The following is a 12,620-nucleotide window of genomic DNA, read 5'->3' as shown; positions in this document are numbered from 1 at the left end:
TCAAGTGGGTGCAGCGACTGTGCAAAACACTAAGCAGGTTCCTCAAAAATTAGAAACAGAAACACCACATGATCCAGTAATTCCACTACTAGATATTTACACAAAGAAAACGAAAACACTGATTCAAAAAGAGGTATGCACCGCTATGTTTATTGCAGCATTATTTATAGTAATCAAAATATGGAAGCAACCTGAGTCCACTGATAGATGAATGAAGATGTGGTATATATACATACAATGGAATATTACTCAGTGATAAAGAATGAGATCTTGCCCTTTGCAACAATATGGATAGAGCTAAGTGAAATAAGTCAGACACAGAAAGACAAACACCAAATAATTTCACTTATAGGCGGAATCTTAATAAACAAATGAATGAACAAAAAAAACAGATGCTGAAATACAAAGAACTGATGATTGCCAGAGGACGACAGGGAGGTGTATTTACCCCTCTGTCTCTCCTTGCCTCTCTGCCTACTTGTGATCTCTCTTTCTGTTAAATAAATAAATTAAAAAAAAATATTGTGAGAACATTGCTGATAGATGGTGAGTACACTTACTGTGGTTAGCACTAATATATGCAACTGCTGAATCATGTTATACACCTGAAATGAATATAATATTTTATGCTAATTACACTTCAGTAATAATAAACAATCTGATATAAAAAATGAGCAGAGGGGGACGCCTGGGTGGCTCAGTTGGTTAAGCAGCTGCCTTCGGCTCAGGTCATGATCCCAGCGTCCTGGGATCGAGTCCCACATCAGGCTCCTTGCTCCGCAGGGAGCCTGCTTCTCTCTCTGACTCTGCCTGCCACTCTGCCTGTGCTTGCTCTTGCTCTCTCTCTGACAAATAAATAAATAAAATCTTAAAAAAAAAAAAATGAGCAGAGGAGTGGTGCCTGGGTGACTCAGTCAGTTAAGTGTTCGACACTTGATTTCAGCTCAGGTCATGATTTCCGGGTCCTCTGATTGAGCCCCACTGGATGTTAGGTCTGCTTAAGATTCTCTCACCCTGGGGTGCCTGGATGGCTCAGATGGTTGGACATCTCCTTCAGCTCAGGTCATGATCTCTAGGTCCTGGGATGGAGCCCCACATAGGGCTCCTGGCTGGCTCAAAGGGGAGCCTGCTTCTCCCTGTCTCTCACATGAATAAAACCTTAAAAAAAATTCTCTCTCCCTTTGCTAACATTCTTTCTCAAATAAATAAAATCTTTAAAAAAAATTGGGCAGAGAACCTGAACAGGAATTTTTCCAAAGATGCACAAATGGCCAATAGACATATGAAAAGATGCTCAACATCACTAATCATTAGGGAAATCAAAACAGCAAGGAGATAGTACTTCTCAGAATGGCTAGTTTCAGAAAGACATGAAATAACAAGTGTTGGCAAGGATACAGAGAAAAGAAATTCTCATGCACTACTGGTGGGAATAAAAACTGGTGCAGCCATTGTTGAAAACAGCATGAAGTTTCTTCAAAAATTAAAAATAGAATATAAAAAAATAGAAATACCTACCATCTAGTAATTCTGCTACTTCATATTACCCAAAGAAAACAAACACAAAAAACTAACTTGAAAATATATGGACCCTTGTGTGTTTTTTTTTTTTTTTTAAGATTTTATTTACTTATTTGAGAGAGCTAGCGAGCAAGCACATCCATGTGAAGGGGGAGGGCAGAGGGAAAAGAAGCAGGCTCTCCCTGAGCAGGGAGTCTGATGTGGGGCTCCATCTCAGGGCCCTGAGATCATGACCTGTGCCAAAGATAGACTTTTAACCAACTGAGCCACCCAGGCACCCCCATGCACCCCTATGTTTACTGCAGCATTATTTACAATAGCCAAGCTATGGAAGGAGCCAAGTATCCACCAATAGACGACTATAAAAGAATATGTAGAATATTACTATGTAGTAATATGTAGAATATATAGAATATTACATATAAAGAATATGTAGAATAATGGTATATTACTCAGCCATGAAAAAGAATGAGATCTTGCCCTTTTCAACATGGATGGACTTAGAGGAGATTATGCTAGGTGAAATAAATCCAAGAATGGCAAATACAGTATGATTTTCCTTATATGTGAAATCTAAAAAACAAAGGAATAAACAAAACCAGAAACAGACCCACAATTTTAGAGAACAAACTTATGGTGGCCAGAGGGAGGCAGGTTGGGAGGACAGGCACAATGGGTGAAGAGAAGTGGGAGGTAAGTTTCCAGTTACGGAATGAATAATTCTCTGAGCTGAAAGGTACAGCATGGAATACAGTCAATGGTACTGTATAGTGAGAGGTGGTAGCTATACTTGTGAGCACAACATAATGAATAGAATTGTCAATTTAAGAAAATTCTGGAAAGCTTTATTATTTCATTATGAAATGAGGCATGGGTACCTGGATGGCTTAGTCATTTAAGCATCTGCCTTTAGCTCAGATGGCAGATCCCTAGGGATCCGGGGATAGAGCCCCACATCCAGCTCCTTGCTCACTGGGGACCCTAATTCTCCCTCTCCCTACCGCTCCCCCTGCTTGTGCTTTTTCTGTCAAATAAATACATAAAATCTTAAGGGGGAAAAAAAAAGAGGAAACAGAGGCTCAGCGAAATTAAAGTGGCTCGCCTGGGATTACCAAGGTAAGTGGTAGTGCCAGAATTTACACCTTGGTTTATAAACCTAGTGATTACATCTATCGTATGAATTCATATACTAAAGCACATTGTACATTTTTGTAAAAACGATTTAAACTGTTTAGTAAAGAAGCTGGGTTTTATTTTTCAATTGGGGTAAATTATATGTGGATTTTCTCACCATACAAAAAATGTGTAATGTCTTAGTGATGAAATTATTCACATTTGTTGAAAACATCAGGGTATTTGTTGATGTACTTGAGTTGCTGAATAGGAAACACTTGTCCTCGGTGCTGTGCCATAATAAATCTGTTTCCATGGGTGAAACACACTTTGGTTGAGCCTATTTTGCTTGATTAGAACCCACTGTTTCTCTCTCCAGGAACTCCTCTGAAGGTCAGTTTCAGGCAGCAGGTGATGAGATACAACTGAAACGTAGAACAAACTTTCCCGAAACGCAAAAGTGGTTTGTCAAGGTATAATAGGCGTTAATCCCCAAATGAAACGGATAACAAGAGGAGATGGTTGTCATCTTCATCAAGTACCTTGGCTTGTTCACCTCTTCGAGAAAACCAAGAGGTAAGAGGCGAAAGAAGCCAAATCTCGAAAAGCGCTTTTCCCTAGCAAACCAGCACCCCTGCTCCCGGCTCCCACAGGTCAGTTACAGGAACCTCCGTGCCCCCTCTCCGCCTCAGTGGTCTGACCGCCGAGAGGAGGCTGTAAGACGGGCCGCCCGTTGAACAAACTCGAGTCCCTTAGAGACACGTCTCCAAGGAGACAGGGTGTCAGTGAGTCGCACCCGGTACTTTTGGCTCCCACATACTCTGACTGGGACCTTCTCTTCCCTCAACCTCTGCCACCAACGCCGTCAGCAAAGCTAGAACCTCCTTGTCACCCCGCCACCACACTTTTATAAACTCCCTGACTTCCCTCACCAGTCCTCTTCAGGGTTCCCCCTCGGGTATCGGCGGCTAATAACAAACTTTTCTTTTTACCTCTCCTAGGTTGGCCTCTCGGAGAGGAAGGAGAAAACGGGCGTCCACTCGCGCTCGGGTCCCTTAGCTACTTGCCCACAGTCCGCTCCGCCCCTTCTCGCTCCCTTCCACCCTCGCCCAGACTCCGCTCCCCCAGAGGGTGAGGCGCTGGAACCTAACGCGAAGGAAGAGCGCGCATGCGCGCCGCGGGTGGAGCCGCTGGGCAAAGAACCGGAAACTTAAGAGACAAAGTTCCGAGCCCCGCCCCCCGCCGCGCTGCCCCACCGTCTGGCCCCGCGGACCCACGAACGGACGGACCCACGCACGCACGAAAATCTGCCCCGCTCCTGAGAGCGCCATGTCTGGTTCCTCCAGCGTTGCCGCTATGAAGAAAGTGGTTCAACAGCTTCGGCTGGAAGCCGGGCTCAACCGCGTGAAGGTGAGCGGGGGCGGGCGGCCGAGGGGGAGGGGAGGGCGGAGGCGGAGGGTAGGATCGGGCGGCCGAGGTGGCTGGGATCCGCGGCGCTGGAGTCCTGCTCCCGCTTGGCTTGGGGAGGGCGCGCGCTCGGCGGCGAGGATCCGGGAGCGGCCAACTTTAGAGAAGTGGCGGCGCGGGTTGGCGCCGTGGCTTCGGGGGTTGCTTAGTGCGCCCTTCCGCGGCCAGGGCTTTCCAAGGCGGCTGGTCCCGGGGCTGAAAGGCGGCTTTCCGCATTCCGGTCGCCCTTCTCTCTCCCTCCCTCTGCAGTGACTCGGTGGCTGGCTTGGGCAACAGCTGCTCCTCCGAGCGCCGTCCGCACCCTTCCAGTCGTTAGCTTACCAGACTCCACCCTTTCTTTTCACTGGACAGTTTTATCTGATTTTTAATTTAGAACAGAATCTGTTTTCAAGTTAGAACGCTCCCAAACCCTCTACTTTTAATACTAGATTCTTACCTCCCGCTCTTCTTACCTATCGAACACAGACTTGAAAACGAATTTTTGCAAACACAAACTTCAGGTTAAAGAAGCACGTTTGTTTTCAAAACGTCCCCAGTGCCCCAGTTACCACTGGTGCCCTGTACAGCCTCGTACAAAGCATTTCATACCTATTTGGCACAGTTTGCTGTGATCTGACCTTGGGAGTATCTGCTAGTTTGCATATCTTACTGATTAGGGTGGACAAGTTTTACTTGTTTTGCCGTCTGGGTAACACTGACCTTAGGGATTTACTTTGGGGAAAAAAAAACCTTTTTGTGTGTGTTGGTAGGATAACCTGACGTTGAAATGCTATTCCAAAGTTTCTCCTGATTTTTAAAATCAGTAGATTGGCCTCTTTCTGGAGGAGGTCAGTTTACAAGTGAAACACTCCTTGTAATTAAGAAACAGAAGAATATAAATCATGCACTCCGTTGAAAGAAATAGCCAATTTCCAAGATGACTTGATTAGGTACTAGAGGCTAGTGTTTACTTCTCTCTGAAGTGTTCTGTGGAGTAAGCTGCCTCCCATTTACCTATTTCCTTAAATAGAAATGTCAGGGACCTAGCATACTCAGTTGTGGTCACCTCAGGACGGAAGGGAAATTCCCATCAGTTTTGGTGTGGGATTCCCCTCCCATCCTGGGCTTAATTGCTGTAGACTCCGTTGCTGTTTGGAATCCATTTCTCTCATATCCAGATTACTTAACTCATCCCTGTGGTTTATGGTCAGTCTTGGCTGGATTTAACTCTGAATTCGAAATCAAAAGTTTAACCTTTACATTATCATTCAGGTGTGCCTTTATCATAGTTGGAGTGGCTCAGGAAAGAAAAATTGTGGGGTGGGGCATAAAAAGGGGGACTGGTTGAAAGAAGTTAAGTGTTCAGTAGGGGTACTTAGTCCTTGTCTCGAAGTGAAATGGAAGCCCTCAGAGTACTATGAGGGTTTCACTATGAAAAACCCAGCTTCTCCAGTAACTCTCTGCAGAGTGATGCCTGCTTCCTATACTTCAGTTCTTCAGGAGGCTTCTGCTCAGGAGCCTTAATGCCACCATAGGTGATTTGGTTTTAGAGTTCTAGTTCATCTGCAAGGGGCTGTAGCAAAGAAGGAAGTGAATCCTGCTGTGGAACTTTCAGTGAGCTTTTCTTTAAATCCGTTGTAACGTGTAGTTAGTTTGATTTTATTTTCTGTACCTATTTTATCTATGACTCTGTGCTAGATGCTTTTTTGGGTGATCTTTAACTAGCACAGTTTATTGTTAAACCTTTGTTTGAGTACTCTTGATAGAGATTTTCACAAACGCTTGACAAATCCTACTATATGTAGTGTGACCATACATTGTATAGCCAACCCAGGACACTTCTGAGAGTGAAAGAGGGCACTAATAATTCTGCCAGGATTATAGAGTTTCAACATCCTGGATGGTGAATATTATAATGCTTTCGGGGCTGGCAGCTTGTTTGACTTTTAGAGCCTTTGTCTTAGTTCTCCTCACTGCTTGGAATTCTGATTGGTTTCTCACATATTTATTTACCTGGCTGTTTGTCTTGTCATTAAGATCTCAGTTTAAATGTCACCTCCCCAGAGACTCCTTCCCTTAAGGCAGGATCTAATCACTCTTTACCAAAGAGTTCCTTGTCTGTGTTTTCCTCTGAACTGTCTGTCACCTCCATAACAAGGACCTGGCTGTTCTTGGTATTCTCAGTGCCTAGAGTATATTTGGTTCATACTAGCGCTTGAGAAGTTTGTGAAAGGGAATTAGTTAAGTTGGAGCCTGCCTCCCCTTTAGGCAGAAAGTTAATAGATACTTTATCCTTACTGCTAGTTAACTTGAATGAAACCAAGTTTTAAGATTGTGCAGAAGATACCATGCATACCCCCCACTTTAGCTATACCTTCTTTTGGTGGGTAAACAGGGTGGCCATTTTTTGTAGCACTTGGTACCAGGTATTTACATACTACTTTACACAGTTGCTAAATAAACCTATGGAACTCATTAGAACTCTGGACTATTGGATAGGCCAAACATACAGCTAGGTTTCAAATTTGAGATTCATCTCAGGATCATGTATCTTTTTACTAGGTAGATGTCTGGGCTACAGCAGTAATCTGCAGTAATCTCTTATAGAGAAGTGTGATGCTCTCACCTCCCTTTCAAAGGCAAATGCCCAGCTGAACTGGACACCTGCTCTCACCCTCCTTGGGGACAGTTGAAACTAAAATGATTATTTTTCCCATCTTCCTGAAACCTCAAGACTGAGGATATTATATTCATTTGGGGCATCTTTTAGTTATTCTTGTTCTACATCTGAACCATTCAGTTCTTTGTTTTGGTATCCTATATCACCTTACGAGGATATATACAAATAGTAGACGTTTAAGTGATACTTAAGTCCCATTTGAGTGGCATTGCATATGTGTATGAAAATAGTTAAAAGCAAATACCTTGCTTTTTAAAGACAGGCGCTGCTAGTGAAGTTATTAAAATAATTCGAAGTTTGCTATCAGCCTTTCAGTCGCATGACACTAAGCAGAAAGCTGTCACAGTTTTGTAACCTCAAACAGCAGATGGTACATAATACCAAAACAATGAACGGAATGGTTCAGATTTAGAACATAATGTTCACGGTAGCATTTTTCCGATAATATTGCTTTCAAGACAAAGTAACGGTTGGCTAGAACTTTAACACATTTTTTATCGAACGTACTGTTTTTAATAAAAAGCAACGTGTTGAGTAGCCTGAAGGTGGAATACCTCTGAAGTTTATTAATAACTAGAAAGATAGGTTTTATTTTGCACATATACTTAGATCATTTGATGCTTTTAATAAGCAAGCAAAAGAAAACCTACTATAAACTAATTCTCTGTACATGTAGTGTTTTGAGTATGAGCTCAATATATATATGACTGTTGACCTTCATTTAGTATATATCTTCTTTTGACCTAGTAAAATGTTTACATGGGTGCCTGGCTGGATCAAAATCTTTTTAAAATAAAAAAGAAAAGTGTTTATTGCAGGTATTTCAGGGATTTGAAAAAACCTTCATTAAAACCTTATTGGCTCTTCCCACTACCCTCTCTCCTTTGGTCTCTTGCAGGTTTCCCAGGCAGCTGCAGATCTGAAACAATTCTGTCTGCAGAATGCCCAACACGACCCCCTGCTAACTGGTGTGTCTTCAAGTACGAACCCATTCAGACCCCAGAAAGTCTGTTCCTTTTTGTAGTAAAATGAATCTTTGGGATGGTAAGTTTCCCTAAATATTTAGAGTTTTAAAAAAAAATCTGCAGTGTTTATGGGGATTTTTAAATACTACCAACTGATTTGGATTAATTCTGATGTCATTCCTCTAATAGAACCCAGCTATAGTGCAGCATAGCAAAGAATTAGGAGTTGGGAATGCAAGAGAAAATCAAGAGATGGCTGAATAAACTGACATGGTGTCAACATTTGTAGTGGGGAATAACAGATTTTACTCTTTATTCTTGTTAAGTAAAGATAAAAGGAGGGAAATGAAGTGTATGAGTTCATGGTGGTAGGCAGTGGATTTGATTTCATAAGATTAAGAAACTAAAGAATTTGCCGGTTTAAGGCACGTGTCTATGTATCAATCTTTACTTTCCAGATCAAATGTCAGTGTGTGCAAAAATGTATAATGTTAACCAAGAGAGATGTGACCAAAAAACATGCTGTGGAGAATTTAAAATGTAATGCAAGGGTGCTGCCTTTTATAAATACATGGTACTTTAGTCAGAGATTTACTCACTAGTACTGACCTATGAGAAGCAATTTTAAAGAAGTGCTTTAAAAAAAAGAAAAAAGGACTGTGTGGCACACACCCTTTACAAACATTCTAACTCCTCAAAGTTCAGGAAGCTGCTTCTTAAAATACCATGTTACAGAATTGTGCCCTCCCTCATTAAGCTGTGTAGATTTGGTACTATAAAGGAAGGCAGCATGTTTCCAGTAAATAAAATGGTTAAATTGGTTAAGATTTTGAAACACCAGAAACCACCTTTGAGTATCAGGTTTTCCATGAGGAAGTAATTCTTATTAACAGCTTAACACATTGATTTTGAATAACTAATAGTTCGTTGCCTCTAGCAATATTAATTCTTCATGGCAGTTTTTGGAAATTTCATATTTTTATGGCTTATAAAATATTCTTTTTTTAACCTCTTTTCCCTTTGTATTTACTTTACAAAGTGGTTTGTTTTCATTTGATATAAAATACTGTTAAGCCTGGCTTCTTATCTGGGTCTTAACAGTTTCGTTTTACAAAAGTCTACAGATGGGTGTTTAAATGACTTGCTCAAAGTTATAAATATAGCTAGGATAGGAACCCAAGTTTCAAAGTAAAATAATTGCTACTAATCCTGGCAGTATAATAAAATAAGTTTGTAGATAAGATTTGAAACACCTTAGTCCAGGAAAAGGACATTTGGATGTAATAGTATTTCTGCTTAAACCTCACTATCTGCAAATCCCCTTGTTCACATGCAGATTCTCAATAGGTCTGAATTCTAGGAGTGAAGTATTTCTTACAGACTTCCAGGTTATATGGATGCTGCTGGTCCTGGGTGGCCCTTAGTGAAATGGCCTGGATGCAAAGAATCTACATTCAGTCTTTATTTTCATATCTTTTAAAAATATATAGCTTTTATAATTTAAATTAAGATAGTGTAGCTAATTTAGCAATAGGTAGAGTACAAGAATTATAGAAATTACCATGATCACACAATCACTGTTAATATTATAATAGATCATAATAGAATATATTATAATAGATTAGATTTTAAGAGGAAGAAATATTTATGGGCTGGTTTACAAACACTGAGGATCATAGTATGTACGGTTTTTATTCTGTTTTTAAAAACCACTTGAATTTTCTTATTTCATTATTTGCATTAAAAATTCTTTGTAGGGGCGCCTGGGTGGCTCAGTGGGTTAAGCTTCTGCCTTCGGCTCAGGTCATGATCTCAGGGTTCTGGGATCGAGTCCCACATCGGGCTCTCTGCTTGGCAGGGAGCCTGCTTTGTCCTCTCTCTCTCTGCCTGCCACTCTGCCTACTTGTGATTTCTCTCTGTCAAATAAATAAATATCTTAAAAAAAAAATTCTTTGTAAATGAGATTTTCAGTTGTTGTATTATAACTTAAACGTCATTAAATGTTGAGGTTTCCAAGCTTGAAGCTACATTGAGGCAAATATCTTGGTCCTCCTATGTGTAGTTTACCTCTTTCAGATAAATTTCTAAAAATAAAATTATTTAGGGATGCCTGGGTGGCTCATTTGGAAACTTCTGACTCTTGATCTTGGCCCAGGTCATGAACTCAGCTTTGTGGGAGGCCCAAGAGTAGTTGGCCTGTCCTTCTCCCTCTGCTCTCCTCCCCTGGCTTATGCTCTCTCTCTCTCAAATAAAATCTTTTAAAAAAGCAAAAAAAAAAGGAAAATTATTCAATAAAGGATGACAATTAAAATTTAGTAACACTTCATAACTAGGAGCAGGCTTTCCACCTGAACCTTGAGAATGCTCTTTTGTTGAGCTCTTGCTAAACATTTCTCAGGCTGTTCCTTATTTTCTGCCTATCTAGTTTTTAAAATTTGCCCTAATTCAGATGTTAATTGAAGCTAAACATTTTGTTTTTACACCACTGATTCTGTTTAAGCTTCTTGCATTTTTGTTTTAAAATAACAGAAATTTTCAAGTAAGTAGAACCATGTATCAAAAAGAAATTTTAAAAAAGATAAACTTTTTCTCCCTTTCCATATAGATGTTATTCTCTTTTAAGGAATTACTATTTTGTTTTTGAGATTTGTGTTGATCCATGTAAATTGTTTTACCTGCTATAGAGTATTCAACAATATGTATCAACCCTGGTTTATTTATCTATTCCCTTATTGAGTTACATTTAAGCTAGTTCTAGTTCTTTGCTATTAAAACACCACTACAGTCAATATCTGTGTACGTGTTTCTCTTTTATGTATAGGTTTATCTAGGTAAATGGAAGTGAGACTGCATCTTTCCTTAGTAGATATAGCCAGACTCCTCTCATCATTGCCAACTGCTCATTTTCTAGGGATGTTCAGATTTTTCTGAATTTGAGAGTTTTATATTAACTTTTTAAAAATTAGGACATAGAGTATCTTTGGGAGTGATCTTGGCAAGTTAATCTTTAAAAGTCCGTTATTTATAAACCTGAGTGATTTGTACTTCAGGGTGGTTATGAAAATTAAGAGGAAGTTACATTTTATATACCACAGAAATCTCCTGTTTTATCATTTCCCCCCTAGAAACCTTGAGATGGGTCTGCCTTTAACAAAACAAACAAGGGGCATCTGGGTGGCTCAGTGGGTTAAGCCTCTGCCTTCAGCTCAGGTCATGATCCCAGGGTCCTGGAATCGAGCCCCCTATCGGGCTCTCTGCTTGGCAGGGAGCCTGCCCCCACCTCTCTCTCTTCCTGCCTCTCTGCCTACTTGTAATCTCTGTCTGTCAAGTAAATAAATAAAATCTGTAAAAAACAGACAAAACAAAACAAAACAAACCAGGCTTAGTTTGGGGCACCTGGGTAGCTCAGTCATTCTGATCTCATGGGTCCTGAGATCAAGCCCAAAGTCAGAGTCACTTGGAGAGTATCCCCAATGGCCACACACACACCAGTGCTCACTCTCTAATAAATCTTTTATTTATTTTTTTTTTAAAGATTTTATTTATTTATTTGACAGAGAGAGAGATCACAAATAGGCAGAGAGACAAACAGAGAGAGAAATGAGGAGAAGCAGGCTCCCTGCTGAGCAGAGAGCCCAATACGGGACTTGATCCTAGGCCCCTGGGATCATGACCTGAGCCAAAGGCAGAAGCTTAACCCACTGAGCCAACCAGGCGCCCCTCTAATAAATCTTTTAAAAAATAAGACAGGCTTAGTTTAATTGAAAGCACTTTATAAGCTGACATGTAAACAAATGTCCTTAAAGTAATAGAAAATGTATTACTTTTCAGAAGAAACTATTGTGCTTTGGTACTTTACCCTAATTCACTCTTTTCTTTTCCATTTCAGGTTTTCTAGACCACTTTTCATGAACCAGTGACTATTCAAAGGAGAACTAAATTTGAAGCCTGTACAAAAAGCTTATCCCTGTAACACGTGCCATACTATATAAACTTTTACTTTTGTCAGTCCTTAACATCTACCTCTCTGAATTCTCATAAATTTCTATTTCATAAGGGTAATTGTTTTATATACACTGGCAGCAGCATACAATAAAATACTTAGTATAAAAGTTTTTTGGTTAATTGCTGGTATTAAATAGGCTATGTATTAATTTATTTTGAATACCTAAGATAAATGACAATTTCCCATTGTTATTAAGAAGGGGTTAAGTTTTAGTGCATTTTCTTACCAACTCATCTCACAAAAATTTATGCCATACATTTATTTGAAAGACTGTAGGGAAGTTGCAAGGTCAGGAGGAAGCTGATGATACTAGTTCCTACTCATGAGTTATTTGCAGGATAAACTTTGTTTTAATAAATTCCTAAACTCTAGGGTGTATTACCATTACACCTAAAAGCGAATTACTTCTTAATAGATTGCTCTCCTAATTAGGACAGTAAAGACTGGACATAGGAATGCCATTAAAAGATGTTAAGAAAAACATCACAGTTTCAAACATTTCTTGAATAGAATACTATAGTACAATGTAGTAAGGTACAAAGGACCAAGAAAAGAACCACAATTTAGCTTCAGTAATTTGCAACTGTTAAGTCCTTGGTAAACCATATTGCTTTAAAATTTTTACCACTCTGAAAGGCTTAAGGAAATATTAAAACATTCCACAAACTTGGCCTCCTAGTATATAGTCATGCAAGAAACAAAGTTATATGCCAGGTCCAAGATTAGTCTGCTAGAAAATCATTGGGTTAGTGTCTACCAAGAACTATTCTATTTTCTGTCCAGACCACATGTCCCATGAAAGTACACATGGGAAAGTTAGTTTGAATCTTAATTCTAACTTAAAATTACCTACAAATAAGAATTTTTAGGAATCTTAAGCTGCAACTTC

General features: G+C 40.0%; 2 protein-coding genes across 9 annotated transcripts in view; one reads left to right on the top strand and one right to left on the bottom strand.

Annotated features, from left to right (window-relative positions):
* Positions 1 to 4,690, bottom strand: part of SPATA1 (spermatogenesis associated 1) — a 63,879-nt gene extending 59,189 nt beyond the window's left edge. For 3 of the 7 annotated variants that reach the window (XM_082688147.1, XM_082688144.1, XM_082688146.1), the window contains exons 1-2: positions 3,627 to 3,782; positions 2,813 to 3,059 (exon numbers count right to left, since the gene is read on the bottom strand). In XM_082688147.1, coding sequence (XP_082544273.1) covers positions 2,813 to 2,950 — 138 coding nt within the window. In that variant the 5' untranslated portion in view covers positions 2,951 to 3,059; positions 3,627 to 3,782. Of the gene's footprint in view, positions 1 to 2,812; positions 3,077 to 3,626; positions 3,783 to 4,537 lie in introns of those variants that run through there. The other 4 variants (XM_082688148.1, XM_082688149.1, XM_082688145.1 and 1 more) reach the window with 3 other exon arrangements.
* On the top strand, positions 3,751 to 11,741 carry GNG5 (G protein subunit gamma 5). 2 transcript variants are annotated; one of them, XM_082688178.1, is made up of 3 exons: positions 3,751 to 4,044; positions 7,659 to 7,804; positions 11,615 to 11,741. In XM_082688178.1, exons 1-2 carry the CDS (start codon positions 3,964 to 3,966, stop codon positions 7,782 to 7,784), a joined length of 207 nt encoding a protein of 68 aa, XP_082544304.1. In that variant the 5' UTR covers positions 3,751 to 3,963; the 3' UTR covers positions 7,785 to 7,804; positions 11,615 to 11,741. The 2 variants fall into 2 exon arrangements, with proteins under 2 accessions (XP_082544304.1, XP_082544305.1); XM_082688179.1 differs by lacking the exon at positions 11,615 to 11,741 and having other exon boundaries at positions 3,766 to 4,044.
* Positions 11,742 to 12,620: the final 879 nt, after the last annotated feature.

This window comes from Mustela nivalis (assembly GCF_964662115.1).
Source record: "Mustela nivalis genome assembly, chromosome: 10".
In the NCBI taxonomy this organism is placed as follows: domain Eukaryota; kingdom Metazoa; phylum Chordata; class Mammalia; order Carnivora; family Mustelidae; genus Mustela; species Mustela nivalis.
Note: the sequence above shows the minus strand (reverse complement) of the source record. Positions and strands in the feature narration are given on the sequence as shown.